Below are 23,503 nucleotides of genomic sequence, written 5' to 3'. Positions count from 1 at the left end.
TCAGTGAATTTTCCCAGTCCGGCTTCTATGCAGAGAGGGCCTGGAGGCAGAGTTGGAAGGTGGCAGCGAGTTGGCTCGCGCCCTGCTCTCCTGCACCTGCCGCTTCAGCTCCAGGCTGTCGTACACCTGGTAGCTGGCATTGCCCCCTGGGTTCCGGCTGAGTGGCATAAAGGTGGGCTGGGGCGGCTCTGTAGCCTGGACTTCGGGCAGCGGCTGGGAGGAGCGGAGGAACAGAGCTGAGCTGGGAGCCGGGGCCCGCTGGTATGAGGCCTCGCCCAGCACAGTGAGGGAGGTGGAGGTGGTCAAAGGGTGCCTAGTGGGCACTGTCTCAGTCCATTCGGCTGCCCGGCGCCGGACCTCATGGGGATCCCGGGAGTAGTTCAAGTGTCCCGTGGAGGGGTGGGGGCTGCGGTTGGGCTGGCCGTGAGCATGGCCAAGGAGGCTCCGTCGGTGGACCTGTGGGGAGAAGTGCTCTCGGGCTTCGGGCCGGGAGCCCCGGGTCAACAGGGCGGAGGGAGGCTCAGAAGCCTCCAGACCACGTCGCCTCTGATCCCAGTTGTCATACAGGAGCTGGCCCCTTGAGGGGTAAGGGCTGTGCCCCGTAGGGACCCACGAGGGGTTGGGGGGCAGCCGTCGGGGAGGCAGTGGAGACGAGGTCCACTGGCCTACCTCCACATTGCCCCAGGTGTGGGATGGTGAGCAGAGGGGCCCGAAGGACTGCAGCCTGAGCTCAGACTTGGCCTCCACACGCTTGGGCAGGCGCCGCAGCTCAGGTGACAGGTAGAGAGAAGGTGGCGGCAGGCTGGCCAGGATCCCACCCTGGCGGCCCCAGAGCCCCATACTGGAGGGCAGGCCCATCCGTTGGTAGAGCCCTCCCCAGGCCCCCCTTGGGTACTTGGGGTGTGGGAAGGCAAGGTCTTCGTCCTCCTCCAGGTAGGAGTCCAGGTCCTCCCGATCAAAGGAGGGCCTCGCCCGCAGCTGTGACATCTTGTGGCTGCGACGTGGCCTACCGAAGACCGAGCAGCTGTAGGGGAATCGTTTGGAGTTCTTCGACATCCGCTGGTGGCTGCAGGGGCGGCTGCGGCTGCGGCCCTGGCGGTGAGGTTCCTGGTGGCGAGGTTGCTGGCGGCGAGGTTGCTGGCGGCGAGGTTGCTGGCGTCGAGGGCGGCGGCTGCGGCTTTGGCTGCGGGGACGGTGGTAGGAGGAAGAGGAGCAGCAAGTGGACCTGGCCATCTTCACTTCTACAGGGTCCAGGGTACAGTGGATGTGGACGTCTTTGGCCTTGGCTGGAGGAGATTTGGGGGAACTTTCACAAGCCTGCGAGATTTCATCTAGGAGAGGCAAAAAAGAGTCTGTGAGGGCCCGGCAACTGTCAGAAGATTTCAGGGTCGGGGAACAACTGGGACCTGGGTTTCTGGTGTCTTGGGAGTGGCAGGGGCCAGGCGCCTCCTACCTGTCTTCCATACTTACTTTTCTGATTAATCCAACAGATGCTGTTGTCTAAGACATTCTGGAGCCTGTGCCACATCTGGGGGTGGAGTGGGGTGGGTGGAGTGGGAATGAAGACCAGACTCTCCCCACTCACCACCCCAACCCCGCCCCAGCCAAGACCATTTCTGCAGGTGCAAGTGCCTGCTGCTGTCTCCCACTCTCAGCCCTCTTCACCCCCAGGGTGTCCCCAACCATCACTGACCATAGTTGCTACGTTGATCCCGATGTTGACAAGAATGACAAGGCCCAGCAGCAGGAGCAGGAAGTCCTCCACATCCTGGGTACTTTCTTGGTATTGATGGCAGCACCCCAGGTTGTCAGACCAGAGCTGATTTTCCATGGTGGGGGGGTCCTAGGGCCACCTGGGCCACCCGCCCCCCCCCCCCACCAGCCCTGACCCACACTGCACTCATGGTGGGACCTGGGACACCTACCAGCAGGTGAGGGAGTGCGATCACAATGAGGCATGTTGCAGGGAGTCACAATGCAGAGGTAGCACGTCTTTCATCCACTCAGCTGGCCCTTGATGTGGCCATCTTCGCCCCTGGCTCCCACTAATGGAGCCCAGCCCCCAGAGTTCAGTCTGTTCTGTCTTTGTGTAGGGGCTGGCTTAACTCGATTTGAAAATGTAACTACAGTGGGCAGATGGTCTTCATAGGGACTGAGCCATGCATAAAGGATTTCCTCTGTTTCATTGAGATATGGCAATCTATAGCCCGTTGGGACTCCCTACCCATACCTGCTTGCAGCATGCAGCTTTGGTAATTAGATGGATGGGTGACAGTAAGAGTCCACTGTGGGGTCACCCCACTGTACCATTCCCTCCCACTTCTGCCCATTTCCCTGTCATAAGCTCTCTAGCACCCACTGGGGCCATCCCTTCCTGGCCAGGGATTGCAGCCTTTGCTGTTGGTGATCACTGAGCCAACTGGCGCCTTTGCTAGAGACCACCCCTCAACCATGGTTTCTCTCCTTCCTAACCAATTGCTCTCCCACTGAGCCACCCCTCCAACTTGAAAAAGGATTAGTTTCCATCTTAAGAAAGCTACATGAAATTCACAAAGCACAAACTTTGGATGCACTTGTTGATGAGACAAAAGGAATCTATGATTTAAACTGGGTTCATTGCTGTGGTCTAAGAAAGTGGTACTGGGGAGACCTCAGGTCATTTTGTTTGTACAATGAACAACTTAGCAGAAAGAGGAACAGGGAATTCCCTGGAGGGCCAGTGGTTAGGACTCTGCACTTTCATTGCCAAAGGCCTGGGTTCAGTCCCTGGTCAGGGAACTGCTGCTGCTGCTGCATCGCTTCAGTCGTGTCCAACTCAGTGCAACCCCACAGATGGCAGCCCACCAGGCTCCCCCGTCCCTGGGATTCTCCAGACAGGAATACTGTAGTGGGTTGCCATTTCCTTCTGCAGTTCATGAAAATGAAAAGTGAAAGTGAAGTCGCTCAGTCGTGTCCGACTCCTAGCAACCCCATGGACTGCAGCCTACCAGGCTCCTCCATCCATGGGATTTTCCAGGCAAGAGTACTAGAGTGGGTTGCCATTGCCTTCTCCAGGTCAGGGAACTAAGATTCCACAAACCGCACTGTGTGGTCAAAAAGAGAGGGGGAAAAAATAGAGGAACAGCCAGTGGGCATTTCCCATCCAAGCCTCAAAACATATAGTAGGTGTTCAAAATAGACCCACCTAGTGGCATCAGTTTAAAATGATCAATAATGTTGGTCAAAGGAAAATGGCAGAGAAGCGAGGTGATTCATAAAAGGCCTATCTGCTCACATTCCAGGAACCCATCTGGTATGGAAGGTGAGGTCTAGTCCTTCAGCCTGGTTCCTTGTTCACAAGTTGAGCATGTGTTGGTGATCCTAACTGTCTAGAAGTAGGTAGGGCCTGGGTTTCTCAGATGTCCAGTGGATGGAATATTCTGATGAGTTTCCATGGGAAACTAAGGGAGATGGGAGATTCTGATGGGCCAAGCTGACTCAGAAGCAAAGGGGATCTACCTGTGGGAGCAGAGGCTGGAGCATCTGAGACCATGAAGTTGATCCTTAGAGTCCATGTGACCGTAAGTCACATGATCTCTCTGAGCCCCAGTCTCATTTGTGACATGGAGATGCTGAGCAGAGGCATGAGGTCACAGAGGGCCACAGCGTCCTCAGTATTTTATCACTGCTCCAAGACTGCTCAAGGGTACAGGAGCTTTGGGTTCTGACAGGGGAACTGTGAGGGCCAGGGTACCCTCACTCTCAGCCATCCCTTCCCAAAGAATCCAGGGCTTAAGAGGGACCACGCCTCACCTGTAGCTGCAGCCTGAACCTGGGCTCTGGCAGGAGCCAGACCTCTTGAGGAGGTGGAGCCATGAGATGAGGGTCTCCCCTCAAGTGCAGTACTGCTGGGGATCTGGAGTGGGATTTGGGGGGTGCTTCCCCGAACACTAAAGAAAATGGATCAGAGGCAGGCAGGAGCCTGGGAACCAAGAAAGGCCTGGGAAAAGGCTGAGGACAGGGCCTGGGGCCAAGAGGTTGATGAGGGGCCTCAGGGCTCTCTAGGCCCTGTTGCCAGGGAGATCATTTCCTTAGTAACCAAGCTTCTGGGTGCTGTGTGGGCCCTGGCACCCCCCGCACACACACCACCACAATCCACCTCCTCTCTTCTTTTTATTCTTCTCCCAGTCACCTCTCTGTCAGGGAACGGTATACCCAGTCCTTTCTCGTCCCCTCAGCTGTGCTGGATCCGGAGGCCAGAGGGTAACAGTGCGACAGGGCCTCCACCTCCCTGGTCAGCTCCCGCAGCCGCCGCCTCACGTCCCTGGCATCGTAGGCAACGCGCCCTGAGGAGCGGCGCCGGGGGATGTCCGGGACATTGGCTGGGCCCAGGATGGGTGGCTCAGCTGGTGTGCCCTGTTCCTGTTCTGCCTGGGCCCCTGCCCCTGCCCCCCCTCCACTGTTCTTGTGGCTCAGGATCTGAGTGCTGGGGAGTGGGGGGTTCACAGGGTACACGTAGGCCTCTAGGCCCAGATCAGACTGCATCTCTCTCTTGAGGGGCCTTCCCTCTATAGTCTGCTGGAAGCGGATGGTCTGGGTAGGAGGCTCCAAGGCGTCCTGGGCCCAGGGAGTCCAGAACCTCTGGGCAGTCTGTAAACCCTCCCAATCCTCAAGGTAGTCCCAGTTGTGGGAGCAGGCCGCTGTGTGCTGATGTGGGGGCTTCTCGTCATCATCGTCGTCAGTGTCAGGGGCCCAGGCTACTGGGCGGCGGGCACGGCGCGAAGAAGAGCCTTGATGGCGACGGCGGCGAGTGGGTGGGGGGGTCACCGTCATCTTCACGGGGTCCATGGTGCATCGTAGGTGGACTGCTGGAGAGCTATGCTTTGAGGGCTGGGTCTGCTTCCCAGGTGAGCGTAACTTAGAAGCTTCTGTGGATCGAGGAGAGGTGAGAGGCTGGTGGGGAGCCTGGCTCCTACAGGGATGGAGAGGCAGGGTGCAGGAAGAGAAGCTGCGTAGTTATGGAGTCTGAGAGGGAGAGCGGGAGGGGAAGGGGCCGGCTTAAGGACAGGGACAGAATGCTGGATTTCTGCCCTTCCCGTGCCCACCCCCAACCCCTACTTACCTTTCTCACAAATAACACGGAACACTTGGTGTAAGAAGCCACGGAGTCTGCGCCAGAGCTAGGTGAGGAAGGACACAGTGACCCCAGATAGGCCCTGGCCATCAGGCCTGCCCCCCAGCCGTCCTGCCAGCACCCTCCCGCCCGGGCCCACCCTGACCAGCGTCACCATGTTGATGCCAATATTAATGCAAATAATAAGGCCCAGCAGCAGCAGGATGGAGTTGCCCAGGTCCCGGCAGCTGTTGGTGTTAGGGTTGTGATATGAGGCCCACCTGGGCCGTGGCTGCTCAGCCATAGCCATGGGGGTCCCTAGGGCCACCGGGGCCCCTAGGCCCCCAGCCCACTGTGCCCACAGTATCCACCAGCCCACTTTTCTGTCCCCTGGGGGTAAACGGGTCACAAAGGTGTGGGGCTATCCCTCACAATGTGCCAAGAGAGAGAGTCCTGGGCCCAGGTTTGAGCCTCTAGCCTGGGCCAGGTCTTAGTAGAGACCAAAGCCTACAGTTTGCATGCCTCTCCTGGAGTCAGCCACGGGCACCATCCTGTGGGCTTTCTGGCCTGCCTGGTGTCTGCCCCCATCAGTCCCTGTCTGGTTCTCTATGCCAGGCTCTCCCCTCCACAGACACTGGTTCTGATCTTAACTCCCCAAACAACCCCATTGTCATGACAACCACACCCCAGCACCCACTGCCCATTTCTCTCAGACCTCAGAGCTCTTCACTGAAAAGGGTTGGACCCTCTTCTCCTACCCCTTCAAAGGCAGAGTCACTTCTCCAAGGTTTGTTTCTTTGGAGCCCCCCACCCCCACCTCCTAACATAACAGCAGGCAAAACCAACAGTTAAACTTTTATATTTACAATATTCTCTTCATCTTTTGCCAGGTTTAAAAATGTGTACAGAGCCGCAAAGGATTGGGGTGGGGACATGGGACTGTCAGGGAATTGTTCTGGGGAGAGGGGCTGGGCATTGGAGTCCGTGGCTGAATCATGGGGTCCCCCAGCCCCCCTCCCATGCCCCAACTTGGGGGGCATCTGTCTACAGGGTTCAGGGCCCAGGTCCCTAGCATTTAGAGGGCATGGCTGTTTGGAAAGGAGCTAGCCCAGGCAGGGGAAGGGGAGGGAAAAGAACCAAGTTTCCATGGGTGAAGGTGGGGGCAGAAAGGACAGTCAAGAGGCAAAGTTCTGGGGAGCCAAGACCAGGGATTCTGAAACTGGGTGTCAGTGGAAAACAGCACTCTACCCCTGACTCACATTTGGCACTAACGAACCCACGAAATGCCAGCAGACAAGGATTTGCTCTTCTCTGCTGGCATCCCTGAAACCTTTCCTGACACGGTTCTCTTCCCCAGAGGCCCAAACCCTTTCTCTTTGGGCAGTCACCTTACACGCGTCCTTTCAAAATCAAATTCTTCCTGCTGGTGTCTGCCTAAGCCCCGTCCCCCACTGCCCCCTCCATCTGTTCCTCAGTACAGCTGACCCCATTCTCTCCCCAACCTGTCCTGGGAAGCCTTTCTCCCCTGCTCTCCTCCCCTCTCCTCTGTTCCTTTCCTTAAGCCCAGGGGAGCAAGGCGGGGGGCGGGGGCGGGGGCAGGTCAAAGGAGGGGGGTGGGCAGCTGCAGGGAGGAGCTGGCTGGACACCAGGAAGGGATGGCTTCCCAGGGGGACAGTGATGCGGGGAGGGAGAAGAGAGGCCGAGAGGGAGGGATGACACGTGGCGAGAAGAGGGACACAGGTGGGACCCCTTAGGCTGCCACCTCCCCCCCCCCCCCCCCCCCCCCCCCCCCCCCCCCCCCCCCCCCCCCCCCCCCCCCCCCCCCCCCCCCCCCCCCCCCCCCCCCCCCCCCCCCCCCCCCCCCCCCCCCCCCAGTTCTACGCTGGCCACGCGTGGGGGGGGGGGGGGGGGGGGGGGGGGGGGGGGGACAGGGCGTGCGGGGGGGGGGGGGCGGGGGGGACAGGGGACCGCTGGTGGAGGGGCTGCCGGGACCTGCCACTCATGTGCGGGGGATCCAGCGCTGGGGGGGGGGGGGGAGGGGGGGGGGGCGTGATTACTTGGCCCATGTGTCATCTGGTGGCCAGGGGTCTCTGTTTGTCAACACACCACTTCCAGGGTCTCCAGGGGGTAGGAGGAAGGAGCAGGGGGGAGAAGGCATGAAGGAACAGAATTCTGGGGTACAAATCCCCGCAGGAATTCTCTGAGGGAGCCAACATGTGTCCAGGGTGGCCAAAAAAACCTCACCCTGCACATGGGAAAACACACCCCCTCGTGAGAAAGCACACCTCCACGTGGGTGTCCCAACAGAGGGGAGAAGACACCCCCCCCCAGTTGTTCAAAGGCCCAGGTCCGGAGAAAAGAAAGGGCCTCTCTGCTCCGGAGAGACGCATCGCCATGAGAAAACCCATGTCCACCTAATGCTCGTCCACGTGTGAAAGCTCCACACGAGAAAAGCCTGTTGCATCAGGGAGGGCCGGGGAGGGGGTCCTCCCCGAGCTGCCCCCTATACCCGAGTGGTGGAATGGGGGTGGGGGAGCGTGTTGTTGTGGCTGGTAGCTGTGGGGGGCGGCGGGGGGAAGGGCCCGAAGGGATGGAGGGACGGGGGCGGCGGGGGAGGGGGTGGCCCCAGGCCGCTGGGCAGCAGGGTCAGGGCCCCGGGGGCCAAGAGAGGCACGTCGTCCGGCGCCCGGCGCAGGGCCAGAGTGTAGTCGGGTGGGCAGGCGGGGCGCAGGGCCTCTGCAGGGTCCGCCCCAACGCCCCCGCCCCTCTTCAGCTGAAGTGACACCAACTCCCTCCTCGGGTGGCAGCTCGCGGCCGGCAGCGGGGAGCAGGGGGCCCCCCGCCGGGCACCCCAGAGCCCGAGCCGCCGGGAGGACTGAGCCGCCGGCACCGCAGCTCCTGCCGCCGGTCCCGCTTGTAGTAGAGGGCGGCGAAGGCGAGGATGTTGAGGAAGAGGAGCGAGGCACCCACGGCCACGGTGACGCTGAGCTCCGTGGAGTAGTCTCGGGAGTCCCCGGGGAAGCGGTCGTAGGCCCGGGGGCCCGGCTCGGGCTCGGGCTCGGGCGGCAGGGTGGCGGGGGGCGGCGGGCGGCGCGTGCCCGGGGCGCCGGGGGGCGGGCGCGGCGGCCAGCGCGTGGCGTAGGGCGGCAGGCGCGTGGTGGTGGTGAAGAGCTCCGTGTGCAGATTGTGCAGGTGCGGCACGAGCTCCAGCCAGAAGGCCACCTTGTTGGCACGGTAGTTGTCGCGCACGCGCGGCTTCAGACCGATGTGCAGGTACTGCTTCTCTTTGCTGTTGAACTTGCTCCACACCACCTCCTCGAAGCGGTTGGGCTTGGTGTGGATGAACTTGGTGTCCTGTGGCACCGGCTGGTTGGGGTCGCTGTGGACACAGGCGGGCAGGGAAAGGAGTGAGGGTGAGGTCCTGATGAGAAGGGGAGGAGGCTGTGGGACCAACGGGGAGTGGGATGGGCAGAGATGCAGAAAGCTGGGGAAACAGGAAGAGAGGCAGAGAGAGACAGACACGAAGAGACAGACACTGCCAGAGACGGAGATAGGCAGACAAATAGGGATCAAGCCAGACTGCCAGAGAGACGGCCTGAGATGACGCCAGAGGGACAGAGAGGGCAGACGGACAGACCGCCAGTGACACAGGCAGAGTGAATGAGATAGAGACATATGGAAACAGAGAGACAAAAGCCCATGAGAGGCACCTGGGGGTGGGGGGAAGCAGTGAGCAAAGAGTAAGCAGATCAAAGAGAGCAAAGATATTAATGGACTTCAGGAGAGCTAGAGACAGCAATAGAGAGAGAGATACAAACTCTTATACACATACTCAGAAACACAGATGGGAGCAGTCAGAGGAGAAAGAGACTGGTATATGGGTACGCAAAGACAGACACAGAGCCAAAGCGATCAAGTGGAGCCCACCCGCCGGAAAGGACCTCTCGGTCCAACATTTCTGAATCTCCAACACGCACAGAGGAGCTGTCCGCCAGGTGTCTGAGTTGAGAAGGTAAGAGCGCCTTGATGGAGGAATGATGGCCGTGTGAGGAAGAGGGAGAGAAGGGGCTGAGGATGGAGGGTGTGTGTGTGCCCTGACCGGCAGGGGTGCCCCACCCAGCCCCTCTGGCCCTCACCCAGTCTTGGCGAAGTTGGTCCAGTAGGTCATGACCACGGCGCTGAGCATGACGTCATTCTTAGAGAAGTTGCAGGGGAAGAGGTCGGTGGCACCCACCATAGGCACACCAAAGACGTAGGGTAGCTCATCCCCGTGCGCTGCATCCGCCCACTCGGGCCGGCCCTCAGCCTGGCAGTGGTGGTAGAAGGTGTAAAAGTAGACAGGGGACTGGTAGTCAGCGTGCAGCTTGGCGGTGGCCACAGCCGGCGCCACCCACTGGTGGTCAGTAAAGAGCGCCAGCAGGGTCTTGCGCCGCATCTCGCCGTTGTCCCGGTCGGCCCAGTCCGTGTACATGAACTTGATGGTCTCCCGTAGCACATCCTTGCCCTCTGGGTAGCCATACAGGTTGTCCACGAAGTTGGAGACCGTGAAGTCAAAGGCGCTGGCGGACACGCCATCCTCGCTCTCTGCTGAGTCCTCCACGAACTTGAGGCCCTCTCCCTGGTTGACCCCAATGAGCATGTCGTAGTTGAGGAATTCTCCCTGCTGCATGAGGATCTCAGGGTCGTCAGGGACGACATCACCATCCACCACAGGCCCAAAGGCGATATGGTAGCTGGGGAGAAGAGGTCAAGGTCACATCACCTGTTGGCTGGCCTCCTCTCCACCCACAGCCTGCTGAGCCCTCTGCTCAGAAGACCACTTTCCCCTAGTTAAAACCTTCAGAGCCCTTTCAGGACACCTGGCCTCTTGGGAAGTCCTCCCTGAAGCACTTCCTGGGGTCTGGTGCATCCAGGCTCTGTTTAGGCACCTCTGCTTCAGAAAGGCTTCCAGGGGAAGGTAGGTCCATGGGAAGGGCCTGAAGTCCACCTCCCCTGGCTAAATAGACAGCCTGTGGCCCACAGGCACCTTCTACCCTCAACCTCCTTGGACCCAGCAAGAAGAGTGGAGGCCTGGACCCAGCCCCATACCGGGCAGGCTGCACGTCCTGGTCCACCAGTTCCCGAGAGGGCTTCCGGCGCAGACACTCCACAGCCTCGGCGCTGTCCTCCCGGTCACAGCCCACCTTGGCAGCCAGCAGTCGTGTGTATTTGAGTGGCTGGTAGTTGACAGACCAGCTAGAAATGGCAGTGCCGCTCTGGGCAATGGCCTTCTGGAACAGCCCTGGCAGGACAAGCAGGCTTTAGGCTGGGCTATATCAGCCTGAGGGAGAAGAAGGGGGACCTGGTAGGGCCAGGGGTTGGGGAAGGGGACAGAAGGGACAGGCTGGGGAGGTGGCTTGTACCTTCCGAGTGGTGGGAGAGGATCAAGAGGTTGACACAGGAGGCTCCTGCCCCAGATCCGAAGATGGTGATGCGTTCGGGGTCCCCTCCAAAGTGGGCTATGTTCTCACTGAGCCAGCGTAGGGCCTGGATCTGGTCTAGGAGCCCATAGTTGCCTTTTGCAGCCTGGTCCCCAGTGCTGAGAAAACCTGGGGGCAGAGGAAGAGAGGGGGCTTCCTGAGGGTGTCATGGCACCCTTGCTCTCTTTCTGGGCAGCTCAATCCAGTCCAGAAGCCATTCTGCTTCAGTTGGGTTTAGTGTAACCCTGCCACCAGGCCCTCCTCCCAGGACTCCAGCCCCTAGAGTTGGCTGCCCACCCTCACCGAGCACCCCAAGCCGGTAGTTGAGCGTGGCTACAATGACATTGCCGTAGGCGGCCAAGACGGAGCCATCGAACATGTTCCCCGTGCCCTCCATGTAGGAGCCACCGTGTAGAAACAGCATCACTGGCTTCTTCCCGGAGTCCCGGATATCTGTGTGGGGAGGGGGTTGGGGGGATGGGCCAGGGGGTGGGGGACAAGGACACAGTCAGACCAGAAGCAGCACCTCCCAGCTCCCAGGACTGCTGAGTTCCAGCCGGGAGCTCAGGGGACATATCACTCCCATCCCTGGGGGGCAAGACCGGATTCCCCTCCCTCCCTCCCCAGCTAGCCCTGGCAGAAGTTCCCTCCCCACCTCCTGCCGGCTTGCCCCACAGCACTTCTCCAAATGCCTGGCAGAGCTTCCAAGAAGCCTAACAGAGGCAGGGGTGGGGGGGGGTGGCCCTCCTCAGGGCACCTGCTGGATCCAGGGGAACCCCTCCCCACACATACACAGCAAATCTCCTTCCTGCTCCTAGGAAGCATGAGCTCCCAAGGCTGGCACTAGAGCTAGAGATGCTAGGAGGGTCCTGGCGTTTCCTCAGACTCAGGCCTTGGGCCTCAGCTCCACATGGTAGCCTGGTCTGTGGGTGAGGGGGTGCCAGGCCCTAGGGTCCCTGGGGGCTTGGTCTCCTCCCCGCCCTAATTCCTTTCTAGGTCACCTCCCAAGTTACCATGGCAACCCCCAGCCTAATTACTGTGGCAGGAGGAGGCAGGGTGGGAAAGAGCCTACTTAATGAAGCCAGGGTGCAGCTCACTAGTCTGGGTCCCTGAAACTGGCCTGAGCCCTGAGTACTGGACCCCTCTCTTGCCCTGTCCCCAAAGGATCTCATGATCACTGCCATATGGAGTAGGCCCTTGGGGCACTCCAGACTGGACTGGAGGGTAACTAATTCCAGAAGAGGGTGGGAGTCTGAGAGGGCTTGTCAGGGTCCCTGCCCCTGCAGCTCCTCCAGATGGAGCCACAATACCTCCAGGCCCTCCTCTCTCTTGACACCTGCCATCTCTAACCAGCCTAGGCAATTGGCAAACAAGAGCAAAGCCTGGGCCTCCAACGCTGGTCCCTAGCACCTCTGCCTGTCTCCCTCATCCTACTGGAAACTTCCCTCTTGGCAGAAGGTCAACCAACAGGTCACTAAGAGACTGCCCTCCACCCTGGATCTCTTCGGACCTTCTCTGCCACCTCCTTCCACCTGACTTTGGCCAGAAGCTCCTAGGTGGGAGGTGCTCTCCCCCAATCCTGTTTTTTCCTCAGTTCCTGAACCTCCAGTGGCCTTCCAGGTTCAGGCTGGTCTCCTTCCCTCCGAGGTCCTGTCCTAAATGTCCTCAGTCCGTCCCCTTCTCCCCACCCAGCACCTCCACTCCCAGTGTGGGGGGAGGGGGAGTTGGAAAGGGAAGGAGCAGGAAGAGGGGCTGGGGCAACAAGAATTCAAAACCAACAACAAAAAAACAGGATCAAGAAAGAAGAAAGAAAAAAAAACAACAACCAAAAAGCAAGAAGCTCTGGGGCAGATTCAACAAGAAAAGAAAAACAAAAAAACAAAAACCCAAAAAGATCCATTTTTGGAAAAAAAGGAAAAAAGAAAAAAGTTCTTTGCACTTTTTCAAAATTTTGTGGTGAAACTTCAAGATATTGGGCCCTGTTTTCAAAAATTTCCAAATTCTTTAATTTGCTTCAAATATGTGTTTCTGCATTGGACAGGCTTTTTTTTTTTTGGAAATCGTAGCAATGTTTCAATTGTGTCATCAATTTGCCAACTTGAAATTTTTTTTTTGAATGGTGTTTTGTTCCAAATTAAAATTGTCTTTTGAAATGTTACATTTCACAAGTTTCAAAACAGTCCAAATTTCTATCAAACTAAACATTTTATCCAATTCTTTTTTTTTTTTTTCCTGACATTCCAATTTCTTTTTTCACTTTATTTTTGCCATGTTTAACCTTTTCTTGCCAGTTTTCTAGTGGGTCCAACATTGTTCAAATTTCGTTTGAAGTTTTCATAATTCTTTTTTCCAATTATTACAAATTTTTCTTTTCTTTTTCGTTTTTAGTTGGGAAAACGACTGAGGGGCCTTGAGGGCTATGGGGGCATTTAGTTAGGGGCAGGGCCGAGAACGTCCTCGTATCAGCAACCACATGCAGCAGCGGGATTTTTAAATCTACCTGTGTCTGGCGGATTGAGCGTCGCCTCGTCACGTTTTTTTGTGAGCGGACCTAAGACCGGGAACACAAAACAGAGAAAAAAGGACAATTTTGTGGGGAAAGATGGGAGTCGGGGGGAGGTGGTGGATGGGGAGGGGAGGAGAGAAAGCAGAAAAGGGGAGGGTGAGGGGCAGAAAAAATAAGCCAAAAAAAGCAAAATTTGTTTGCAAGAAAAAGAAACCAAGAAAAGAGAAAAACGTTTCTACAACCCAAATTTTGTTCCCCTCCCGGGAAAAAGTCATGCCCCAAAGAAAAGGCTGGTTTTGCGGGGGGGTGGGGTGCCTGAGTGGGCTGAGGCCTGTCTTAAGACATATTGACTTGGCTGGAAAGGATTTGGCTTGTCCAAGTGTTTGCTAATTGCTGGAAATGAAACGGTGTTAGAGGTGGGGGTGGGTGGGAGGGGAGGGGAAACCAACCCAGGAGCCTGGGAGCCCAAGGCCAGCTGTGCTCCCCCCAAAGGGGGGTGGCCACCACTCAGGCAGGCCCTCTTCAGGACCAGCCAAGCACCTGCCTGCTCCCCCAGGCTGTAGACAGGAGGGGTTGCAGCAGAAAGAACTCTGCCTCTCTCTGGACCAATCTGGAGGGCAGAGGGTAGTATGGAATTGGGGCAGCCCAAATCCACAGCTCATGGCCCCTGAAAGCCCTCAGCTTTCCACTGGCAGGCAGGGAGGGGAGGTCAGTGAGCACTGCCTGCCCACCTTCCCAGCCTCTCACCAGCCAGCATTTCACTTCCATCTGCACAGACGAGCCTGACTCTCACCCCATATCCCCAGTGTGGGGCGAAGCAGGGAAAGGGGTCATCAGGTCTTGCCCTCCACTCCACCGCTTCCCTCTGACCCCCCTCCCCAACCTCATCCCTTACCCAGGTCTGCTGTCCTTTCCCCCCACAGATGGTAAACTTCCCACCAGGGGCACCAGCCCCTCCCCCCACACCAATCCCTGCTCTAATGCCAAAAGCCCCCTCCCCAATGGGGGATCCAATCCACAAATAGGGACTAGGAAACACACTGCCCTGAGCCAGCCTGACACATAAGGTGCCAGGAGGTGCTGGGAGGCACAAAATGTGTCCCCAGAGGAGGAAAGGCCCCAGACTGGGCTCAGAGTTTGGCTCTAGGCTTCTTGAAGACTGGGTGATCAGTCAAGGGAGAGCTGGAACCCAGAGGTCTGAGGGGTTCCCCCAGGCTGGTCGATTTCTCCTCAGCAGCATGGGGATCAGCATGGGGAGAGACGGGTCAGCAAGGCCAAAGTGAGCCTCTGAAAAGCTCCCCGCAACTGGTGATGATGGCCCCATGAGGACCCATTAGGATCAGGGCCTGTTCTTCTCTGACAGGCTGGGGATGGGGATGAAGTGAGCAGGGCATGTGTGCGCGTGAGAATATTAAGTGTGCGGGTGTGTGTGTGCCTGAGTCAACCTCTTCCTCCCAGAGCTGGTGTGAAGATTTAGTGAGATCACCTGAATGTGTCAGGCCCCAAGCAGGTCTGCAATAAGCGATGGTTAAAAATACAGAAGGTGTGGGCTTGGGTGGTATGGGGGCAGGGTGGGCAATTTGTGTGGAGGTGTTGGGGTGGACAGTAACTCGGTGAGAAGTGCTGGGTGGATGTTTCTCATGAGGGGTGATGAGACAATAGCCCACTGAGCAAGGCATTGGTGAAGGGATGGGGGACAGCTTTCTACATGAAGATGTGGGTGGAGAGTCCACGAGTGGAGAGCATTGTGATGGGAGGTGTGTTGGAGGCACGGGGGTGAGTGATTCACTGGTAGCAGGGCACTGGGGTAGGTGGTCCATGAGAAGGCAGGGGAAGGTGGAGTGGACAGTTCTCAGGCTGGGGAATTAGGGAGGATGTCTGGAGTATATTGGAGTACACAGTCTATTAGAGCGGCTGGAATCTGAATAGCATTGGAGCAGGAACTTCTGTGCAGTGTGTGTATGGGTTGCTTGGAAGCGTGGCTCATATGGGGAGGGGTAGTGACACTGTTGAGGTGCACGAGTGTTCTGTGATTGGTAGGTCCTCTGGGTTCAGGGAGCAAGGCATTGGAGTACCTGACCTGTGAGTAGGGTGCAAGACTGTCACCTGTGTTGTCACAGCCTGAGGTATGAAACTTATGACCTCAGGGCAGGAGCTGGGGTAAGCAATGTCTGGGAGGTGTTGAGAACGCAGGGGACTGTGGTGTGAGTGACCGGTTGGAGCATATGTGCAGGTGCAGAGTTAGTAGGGTGATGGTCTGTGTATGAGTGTTATAAGGCCACAAGATCTATACACCCAGGGATCCTGGGGAGCACAGGTCTATGTGGGTGACAAGGCGCACAACTCCAGAGAAGTGTTGGCATGTGCGCTGTGTGAAGCTGCTGGGAATTTTGATATGTGGGATGCCAGAGCACAAGGTTGGGCTTCCCAGGTGGCTCAGTGGTAAAGAATCCGCCTGCCAACGCAGGAGATGCAAGAGACACAGGATCAATCCCTGAGTTGGGAAGATATCCTGGAGGAGGAAATGGCAACTCACTCCAGTCTTCTTCCCTGGAAAATCCCATGGACAGAGGCACCTGGTGGACTATAGTCCAAGAGGTCGCTAAGAGTCGGACACGACTGAGCAACTGAGCACAGAGCACAAGGTTAGTGTGCTGGTCGGTTGGATACATGACCTGAGTGATGAATAGTTGAACTGCCTGGTCTGTAGGGGGATCTGAGTTCATGATGTGGGAGTTTTGGGTGTACAGTGGGGTTCCTGGGTACCAAACCTATTTTTACAATCATTGGAAGAAAGCTGTGGGGGGACTTTATGGGAGTGGATGTTCTCTGTGGGTGTTGGGGTGTTTTGGCGCAGTAAATAGGGTGTTAGACGGGTAATGTGTTTGTGAGGATGGTCTGCGGGGTGGCTGCAGGCCTGCCAGTTGCCTTCTGCTGTGGGCTGCTGGAAAGTGTTGACACTCTTGATGGTCTTGGTGTGCTGAAGGTTGGCTGGCACGTAACTGTCTGGGGGAGTGTCCTGGGGAGTACCAGAAGCTAGTAAACTGGAGAGTTCATTCAAGAACAGCCAGCTCAGAACCCTGGGGAAGGTGTTCTGTTGGGGATGGGCAGGCAGTGCTGTGAGTGGAGGGGCCCTTGGCAAGGAGATTCCCTGATCCTTTGGGAGTGCATAGGGATCAGGGGACAGAGCCTCCTGGGGAAGATGTATTCCCCTCAGGTGAGGGGCCCTGTATGTGACAGGACCTCTGCCCATGCTGGTCTGGGGAGAAGGAGTCTTTGCTGTCCTCCAGTGGAGGTGTAGGTAAAGTGGGTACTTGCTGGGGACAAGCCCAGGCCTAGGGGGCAGGAGTCAGGGCAGAGCTGGAGTGGCTGTCCTGGCAGCAGATGGATGCCTCCGCCACCTGATCGCCGCCCCCGCTCCGCCCCACCCGCCCCCGTGTCCCTTCTGGTTGTGCTTCCGTGGGGAGGGGGTGGGTAGGCCCAGCTTAGTGCCTGCAGCCCTCCCCATGGGCTAGAAAGGCGCACAAAGAGCTTCTGGACTGCCTAGCAGGGACTCCTATCATCCTGGGAGCCCGCAGGAATGCACCGCCCCTCATGGCCCCCCGCGAAGGCCTAGCTCCCTCCCCCGGGCGTGCCGGTGCCAGAGGGTCTGCGTGGACATTTGTGGGCTGTGTCCACCGGGGGCCCGGCCCGGTGCCCGCGCCCTTACCGTCCTCGGTGGGCACGTAGAGGTTGAGGTACAGGCAGTCCTCGCTCTGGTTCTGCACGTAGGTGGCGGCCGCCTCCAGGTTGTCGGTGAACCACACGGGCAGCATGATGGCCGGCAGCGCCCCGTGCAGGTTCTGCGGGCAGGCGGGCGGCAGGGTCGTGGCGTTGCGCACGCCGGGCCACGAGGCGGGGGCCTCGGGCGGCTGAAAGCGGCGGGCGCCCAGGGGGGGCGTGGCGTAGGGCACGCCCAGGAACTGCACGACCGGGCCCAGGATCTCGTTGTTGAGCTCGCGCCGCACGCCGCGCACTCGCCCGTAGGCTGTGCTCACCACTGGGAAGCGCTCCTCCCCGAGGCCACCGAGACCCAGGCCCGGGCCGCCCGGGGCGCCGCCGCCGGGACCCCCTCCCCCCCGTTGAGCCCCCGCCAGCCCCACCAGACACAGCGCCAGGAGCCACATGCTGATCGGGGGACCCCCCCTCCCTCCCCGGGACCCCCCCCCCTCGGAGAGAGAGAGAAGGGGGGAGAGGGAGGGAGGCCCCCCCTCGCCCCAGGAGGGAGGAGGGGGCGGGGGAAAAGAGGGAGGAGGGGGTTGGGGAGGGACCTGGGTTAGACTGGACAGAGAAGGGGTCTGTTCCTCTCCATGGAGGGGGCGAGGGGTGGGGAAGGGGAAGGAAGTGGGAGAAGGCGAAGGCAGGCCCGACCTGAGGGGAGGGGGGATGGACAGACGGACAGACAGAAAAAGACAGAGGAGAGGTGCAAGAAGGGAAGGGAAATTGGATGGGGCAGACAGATGGGAATGGGGAAACAGAAGAGACAGGTGGTTAGTGACTCGGAATTCAGACCAAATTGCTCCCCTCCTTCCATCCCCCTGCCCCCTTGGCATCTCCTCCCACCCCAACCATCCCCCTCCCTTCTGCAGGGACCCATGTAGAAAAGTCTGAGGCTGAGGTGAGGTCGAGATGTGTTAAATGTCTAGGATAGCCAGAGGGGAAGAAGGGCCAGTTCCCCAGACCACCCAACACACCCCCTTCCAGCAGGGGTCGATCCCTCCCAGGCAGGCTCTCCTCTAGGGACTCAGGAGTCCCAGTTCTCACCTCCCGGGGAGGGATGAGACAGACAAGGAAGAGAAAATAAAAATACCAAGTCATTAATTAGCAGGAAGTGGCGGGTTTGTTTATACGTGTTAATTACTCCGGAGCTGTAATTTCATGGCACTGAACCCCCACCCCAGGCCAGACTTGGGCCTTCCTTGGGACTGCACAACCCCAGCACTTTCCCTTTCCTTCAACATCTCGTTCTTGAAGGGTCTGTGTAGTGGGGGAGACCCCTCTACTCCAGGTCCTCTTCATTTCTCTCCTCAAAAGTTAAGGTGTCTTGAGGCAGGGTCTAGACAGGGAGGAGATGCTGGAGGGGCAAATCTGGGGACAGATGTGTGATCCTGCAGCCGGTTGCCGGGCGACGGGATGCTGCCCCGCAATGTTACCTCGGCAACAACGGGCTTCAGCTTTAACCCCGGAGGGGGAGGGGTCTGGAGGAAGAGGGGAAGGGGCTGGATGGGTTATGGGGTCCACTCAGGGCATGAAGAGGAGAGCAGAGGCATGAGTCAGAATGCTGGAGTTTCCCTGAGTCTTAGCATAGAGGAAGAAGTATATATGTTGGGGGGAGCTGGAGACTGGGGGCAGAGAACCCTGAAAGAACCACCTCTTGCCCCTTGTTGGCCAGTCAGAACCTAGCCCTAGTGACCAGGCCTCTGGCTGGAAAGAAGGGGTGCTGGGGTGGGTTTGAGGGCAATCAGATGCACCCATCAACAGTTACCCTTCCACAGTCTTGAACAGCCTTGACCCCAGACACCTCTTCCTCCATGCCTGGCATTTTGACCCATAGGGGCAAACCATGGCTTCTTTGCATCCCCTTCCAGCTCTTCACCTCCCCTTCCCCTTGCCAGCCCCCCACAGTTGCTGTTCTGATGCCTGGGTGCTGAGGGCAGCAGGGGCAGGACAAGGGAACACGTCAGACTAAAGGGGCAGACACCCAGGTCATCTCAGCAAGCCCCCGCTGCTCCCCTGCCCTCACCCCCCACCCCCCCCAGCCACCAGAGCTGTTTGCTGACGCGGGGTTTTCAGAGCCAGGCGCCAGCCCGCGGGTGGCTCTCTGCAGGTGTCAATGTATTCCAGAGATGAGGACACGGGAATCCTTACCACACACACCCAGTCATGCCCTCCCTTTCTTCAGGTCCTCTCAAGCTCCTGTTCCCCTGACACCTGGAGGGGGCTTGGAGGTGGCTTCCCAGGTTCTCCTCTGCCTGTGCCAGGCTAGGCTCTGCTTCCATGGCCTTGGTGCCCCCTCCCCTTCCCATGAACAAGGTCTGCCTCTGACCCCCCCTCCTTTAAGGTACTTTGGGCCCCTGGCCTCCTCCATGCCAGCCTCTCTGCCTTCCTCCCTCCCACTGGAGCCCTCCCCCCAGCTCTTCTCCATAGCGCTCCCTCAGAGCATCTTTCCGAGGCCTCTTCCAGCTTGCTCCAGCTCTTGCCTTCAGTCTCTTGCCCCTTTTTTCGTCTCTATCTTCTACACCTCCCTTTTGGTGTTTCTCATCTTTCTCTCTCCTTCAAATCCCTTTCCCAAATTTCTCCCTCAAGCCCCTTCTATTTCTCTCTCTCTTTCCCTAGCTCTGTCTCCCCCATTTTCTCTTCCCTGCTCTCCCCATCTCTGTCTGCCACCTCTTGCCCCCCCCACCCCCACCCCTCGCATCCCTCTGCCTTGCTCGCTCCATTCCTGCCCAGGCCTGACTCCCCCAGCCGCGAGAGTTGAGGGACGGGGGCTCAGGCCGCAGGCCCCCCCCCCCCCCCCCGCCTTCTTCCTGCAGTGGGGGAAAATGGCTTGGCCGGGAAGGGGAGAAGGAGGGGGAGGGGGAGATGGGAACACACGGGGTCTGTGGGCCCATTCAAAGGATCATTCATGGGCTGGAGAGAGGCAGAGACAAAGAGACCGAGACGCAGAGACACGGCGAGAGCATCCCTAGGCGGAGACACGCAGACAGAGCAGGCTGGGGGAAATGAGGCGCAGGGAGAGAGAGGGGGAGAAGGGAGACCCCACTGGACCGCCACGCAGCCCCCTCCACCCGGCCCGGCTTAGCTCCTACCTGGCTCAGCCCTGGGGCCGTGGTGCCTCCATCCAGGGCTCCGAGTAGGGGGCGGACAGGCTTCGGGAGGGGGGCGGCGGCCTGTGAGCCCCCGCGGCCCCGCAGGCCCAGCCCCCGCCCGCAGCGCCTCACCCGGCGGGGGAGGGGGTTCGCCCCAGCCCCGGGGGGCGGGGCCGGGATCCAGTCGATCCTCGGGGAAAGGAGAGGTAGGGGATGGGGTCAGGAGGAGCCCAAGAACAGGGAACCCCGCAGTGGGGACGGGGACGGCGGAGGGAGGAGGGAGCAACGGGACAGGACTGGATCGGGGATCCACTGGCTCCGTGGGCTGGCTTCGAGGGGCTAGAAGGCGGTACAAGCGGAGGATCCTACGGGATCGGGTGCGGGAGGAGGAGTCCACGGCAATCCCCAGGGGCCCAAAGCCCGGGAGCGCAGGATCCGCGGTGCAGGGGCAGGGATCCAGCCGGAATCCTCAGGGAGGGGGAGGGATCTAGTCGATCCCGAGGGCGGGCGGGAGGGGGAGGTCCAGGGAGTCGGAGGAGGGCGGGAGCCGAGTCTGGAGCCCCAGGGCGGGGGTCGGCGCGGATCCTAGGAGGGAAATTGGGGGTAAGCGAGAGGCTTCGGGGAAAGCTCAGCAGCCGGGAGGCCCGGACTCCTGGCCCCGCGCGCCAGGGCCCTCCCGCCCCGCGTCCATCCCAGCCCGAGAGTGATGATCCGCCGGCGGAGCAGCCGCAGCAGCCCCGCGCGTCACCGCGCGGCCGCCTCCCCCGCCCCCTGCCGAGAGAGCGGCGCACACCCCTTGCTAGCACCCGCCTGCCCGCCCGCCCTCCAGAGTGTGGGGGGAACTGGAGAAGGTGGAAGGGGGCGGGAGTGGACAGACCGACGGATGGACGAAGCAGGCCAGGGCAGGGTGGAAACATCCCCCCCGCCCCGTGATCTCCCAGCCTCGGGGTTCTGACTATTAGTTGGGGGGCGGGGAAGAGGGGGTGGTGGTGAACTCTAAGGGGCGGGGCATCACACGAAGAAGGCGGAGCCTTCTGGTCGGGAGGAGGGGCTTTGGTTAACGGGCGTGGTTTAAGGTGATGGGTGGGGCTTCGTTATCCGTGGGTCCGCCTCTTTGGGGGAGTGGGTCTGGTTTAAAGCTGAAGAGGAGGAGCTTGTGGGGAAAGGGGCGGAACTTTGCCTAGGGACCGGGATCTTCGGAAATTGACCGGTGGTTGCGGTGGGGGAAGGTGTTAGGAGAGGCTATCAACTTGGAAAGTGGGCCAGTCCGTGACGCAAATCCTCTTGTCCCGCCCCCCACAACCCCGCCTACATTGCTCAGCTCCTTCGGTTTTAATTGGTTCTGGTTTCTCCGCCCGCCAGACGTCTTCGCCACTCAACAAAGGTTTTACAAAGGTCCAAGTACCCGGGTGAGGACCTGGACGCTAAAATGAACACGGCCCGGATTGGGCACCCGTAGACCTTATTTGCATGGGAAATCGGGATTGGCTGGCTTCTTGGGGGGCCCGGGCGGTGTTCGTTCGGCTCGTGACCGTCGACAGCCATGGCGGGTCCCGGGGCTGCTTTCCGCCGCCTGGGTGCCTTGTCCGGAGCTGGGGCCTTAGGCTTGGCCTCCTACGGGGCGCACGGTCAGGGGGCTGGGGATGGAACTGGGATTGTGCTGGGGGAGATCTTTAGGATCTGGTGCATAGGCAGAGTCTAAAGGAAATGTCGGCCCTCCCGTCGACCAGACTGCCCGCGGAACCCTGAACCTTTTAAAAAACCTCTCAGCCGGGTCCACTGGGTTCCCAGAACTGTCCGTGCGTGTTTCCACCAATCAGAAGCCTCCTGGGGGCTCCCTTTCTTGTCGGCGTCCACCCGGGTCCACCACCACCACCACCACAGAAGTGGGGACTGTCTGGGTTGGCGCTAGGACTGGTAACCTTTGCTTCTCCTTTCCACAGGAGCCCAGTTTCCGGATGCCTACGGGAAGGAGGTGAAGTAACCGTGCTGGGGCTCCTCGATTTTGAGGCCTCGGAGGGCGCAAAGTCTGGGGTCCCTGAGAGGAGGGGAGGGACGAAACGCGCGGGTCTTTGGAGTGGCAAGGAATGCAAGTCTGAGGCCTGGGTACCTCAGGGAGGGGCAAGCTGGGGCTTGAGACATCGAGTTGGACGTTCCTGTCCACTGTGACTCTGCCCCAGCCTCCGGTGTCTTGCGTTGCTTAGGAAGTACCCCCATTTCTTTTTTTCTTACAGCTCTTTGACAAGTCCAACAAACACCACTTCTTACACAGCCTGGCCCTGTTAGCGGTACCCCTGTGCAGAAAGCCCGTCTGGGTAATTCCCCCCGTCCCCACCCCTAACCCTGACCAAGCCCCACCCTCACCCCTAACCCTGACCAAGCCCCACCCATTCCCTCTAACTCGCCGGGTTTTTACTGGCCTGAATTCTGCCTTATATCTCCTTCAGGCTGGGTTACTGCTAGCTTCTGGAACTACCTTATTCTGCACCACCTTTTACTACCAGGCTCTGAGTGGAGACCCCAGCTTCCAGAATTTGGCTCCTGTGGGAGGGAGCCTACTATTCTTCGGCTGGCTTGCCTTGGCTCTTTGAGCTTTCTTGTGTTTAATTTCTGGGTATTTTTTTTCTTTTTAAGTATTGGAGCAGGGAAGGAATTAAAAGAGAAAGGCAAATAAAGAACTTCGGAGTTTTTGTTCATCTAACCTCATAAAAGAGAAAGGGCAAAAATTGTCAACCTTTGAACTCCTTCCCTTTCCCAAGACCAAATCAGTGAGGCTTGGGTTTGGGTTGGAGTCACTGTTCACTTAAGGTTAACTTGTTATGAGGTTCTTAAACTGGTGGGCGTTAGAGTCATATAGAATGCTTGAACTAACACAGATTCTTAGCAAAGCCCTTTTTGGGGCCTGGGAATCTATTCTAACAAGCTCATCTTGTGGTTCTGATGCTCACTAGCATTAAGCCTAGATTTTGGTAGGGTAGTGGTTTTCTGGGGCACCCACTTACTCTAGAAGTCAAGGTTAAGGCAAGGTGGGATGGGGTGTCATTACTTACAAAATACTTTGGGGTTCAAAGCTGAGACCGAACATCATGTGTTGGGAGTCAGAAAATGCTTCACAGTGCTTGAGATGATTCTTAAAAAGAGCTCTGTTGTGTGGCTGAAACACAGGGAACAAAGAGAAGGAGATGGGAAGGGAGGGGCATGGGGCCACCTGAGTCCCCAGTGTGGGCTGAGTTTCTTAAGGCAGAAAAGGAGTGAGAAAAGGTGGCCAGGCAGGCTGGAGTAGCACCCACAGCAGAGAACTGGATGGTATTTAGGGGGCTGATTTTTATTAAAGTGTTCATCAAGTGTTGGGTCATGTGTCAGACAAATGTTACAAGGAAATTGAACCAAATGGTTGGACAAGACAGATATTATCTTTCCCTAGTGGGGTTTTCATCTAATACTGGAAACAGACATTAAATAACTGAATACAAATATATCACTATGAGATGTGCTATGTGCTTGAAGGAAAAGAATAGAGAGGCCAGAACAATGGGCAGGGAGGGGTGTGTCCCTTGAGTTAGGAAGGCCTCACAGAGCAGGGCCCCTTAAGGCTGGA

General features: G+C 58.6%; 4 protein-coding genes across 4 annotated transcripts; 1 reads left to right on the top strand and 3 right to left on the bottom strand.

Moving 5' to 3' along the window:
* Positions 1 to 1,831, bottom strand: C19H17orf74 (chromosome 19 C17orf74 homolog). Its single transcript, XM_018064068.1, has 4 exons — positions 1,694 to 1,831; positions 1,471 to 1,528; positions 1,124 to 1,331; positions 1 to 1,084 (listed from the first exon to the last, which is right to left on the bottom strand). Exons 1-4 carry the CDS (start codon positions 1,829 to 1,831, stop codon positions 1 to 3), a joined length of 1,488 nt encoding a protein of 495 aa, XP_017919557.1.
* SPEM1 (spermatid maturation 1) lies at positions 4,134 to 6,860 on the bottom strand. The gene is made up of 2 exons (XM_013972322.2): positions 5,102 to 6,860; positions 4,134 to 4,907 (listed from the first exon to the last, which is right to left on the bottom strand). Exon 2 carries the CDS (start codon positions 4,825 to 4,827, stop codon positions 4,168 to 4,170), a length of 660 nt encoding a protein of 219 aa, XP_013827776.2. The 5' UTR covers positions 4,828 to 4,907; positions 5,102 to 6,860; the 3' UTR covers positions 4,134 to 4,167.
* Positions 7,126 to 17,223, bottom strand: NLGN2 (neuroligin 2). Its single transcript, XM_018064576.1, is given in 9 exon segments — positions 7,126 to 7,883; positions 7,885 to 7,932; positions 7,934 to 8,471; positions 9,229 to 9,825; positions 10,181 to 10,373; positions 10,495 to 10,680; positions 10,855 to 11,004; positions 13,052 to 13,102; positions 16,767 to 17,223. Coding segments are annotated over 9 exon segments (2,508 nt in total). The 3' UTR covers positions 7,126 to 7,595.
* On the top strand, positions 21,386 to 22,606 carry TMEM256 (transmembrane protein 256). The gene is made up of 4 exons (XM_005694201.3): positions 21,386 to 21,533; positions 21,849 to 21,880; positions 22,140 to 22,220; positions 22,353 to 22,606. The coding sequence occupies exons 1-4, from the start codon at positions 21,449 to 21,451 to the stop codon at positions 22,494 to 22,496; spliced, it is 342 nt and encodes a 113-aa protein (XP_005694258.3). The 5' UTR covers positions 21,386 to 21,448; the 3' UTR covers positions 22,497 to 22,606.

Source organism: Capra hircus, chromosome 19 (assembly GCF_001704415.2).
Source record: "Capra hircus breed San Clemente chromosome 19, ASM170441v1, whole genome shotgun sequence".
NCBI lineage: Eukaryota > Metazoa > Chordata > Mammalia > Artiodactyla > Bovidae > Capra > Capra hircus.
The sequence above is the reverse complement of the archived record's forward strand: the minus strand, read 5'-3'. Positions and strand labels throughout refer to the sequence as shown.

Bases quoted from the DNA above. Each gene is read 5' to 3' on its own strand.
- C19H17orf74 (XM_018064068.1), bottom strand. From the start codon at position 1,831: ATGGAAAATCAGCTCTGGTCTGACAACCTGGGGTGCTGCCATCAATAC. The intron at 1,332-1,470 runs GTAAGTATGGAA...TGCCTCTCCTAG, and splicing joins CTGTTGGATTAATCAGAAAA to ATGAAATCTCGCAGGCTTGT. The intron at 1,085-1,123 runs GCAACCTCGCCA...CCAGGGCCGCAG, and splicing joins CGCCAGCAACCTCGCCGCCA to CCGCAGCCGCCCCTGCAGCC.
- SPEM1 (XM_013972322.2), bottom strand. From the start codon at position 4,827: ATGGACCCCGTGAAGATGACGGTGACCCCCCCACCCACTCGCCGCCGT.
- TMEM256 (XM_005694201.3), top strand. From the start codon at position 21,449: ATGGCGGGTCCCGGGGCTGCTTTCCGCCGCCTGGGTGCCTTGTCCGGA. The intron at 21,534-21,848 runs GTCAGGGGGCTG...TCCTTTCCACAG, and splicing joins GGCCTCCTACGGGGCGCACG to GAGCCCAGTTTCCGGATGCC. The intron at 21,881-22,139 runs GTGAAGTAACCG...TTTTTCTTACAG, and splicing joins CGGATGCCTACGGGAAGGAG to CTCTTTGACAAGTCCAACAA.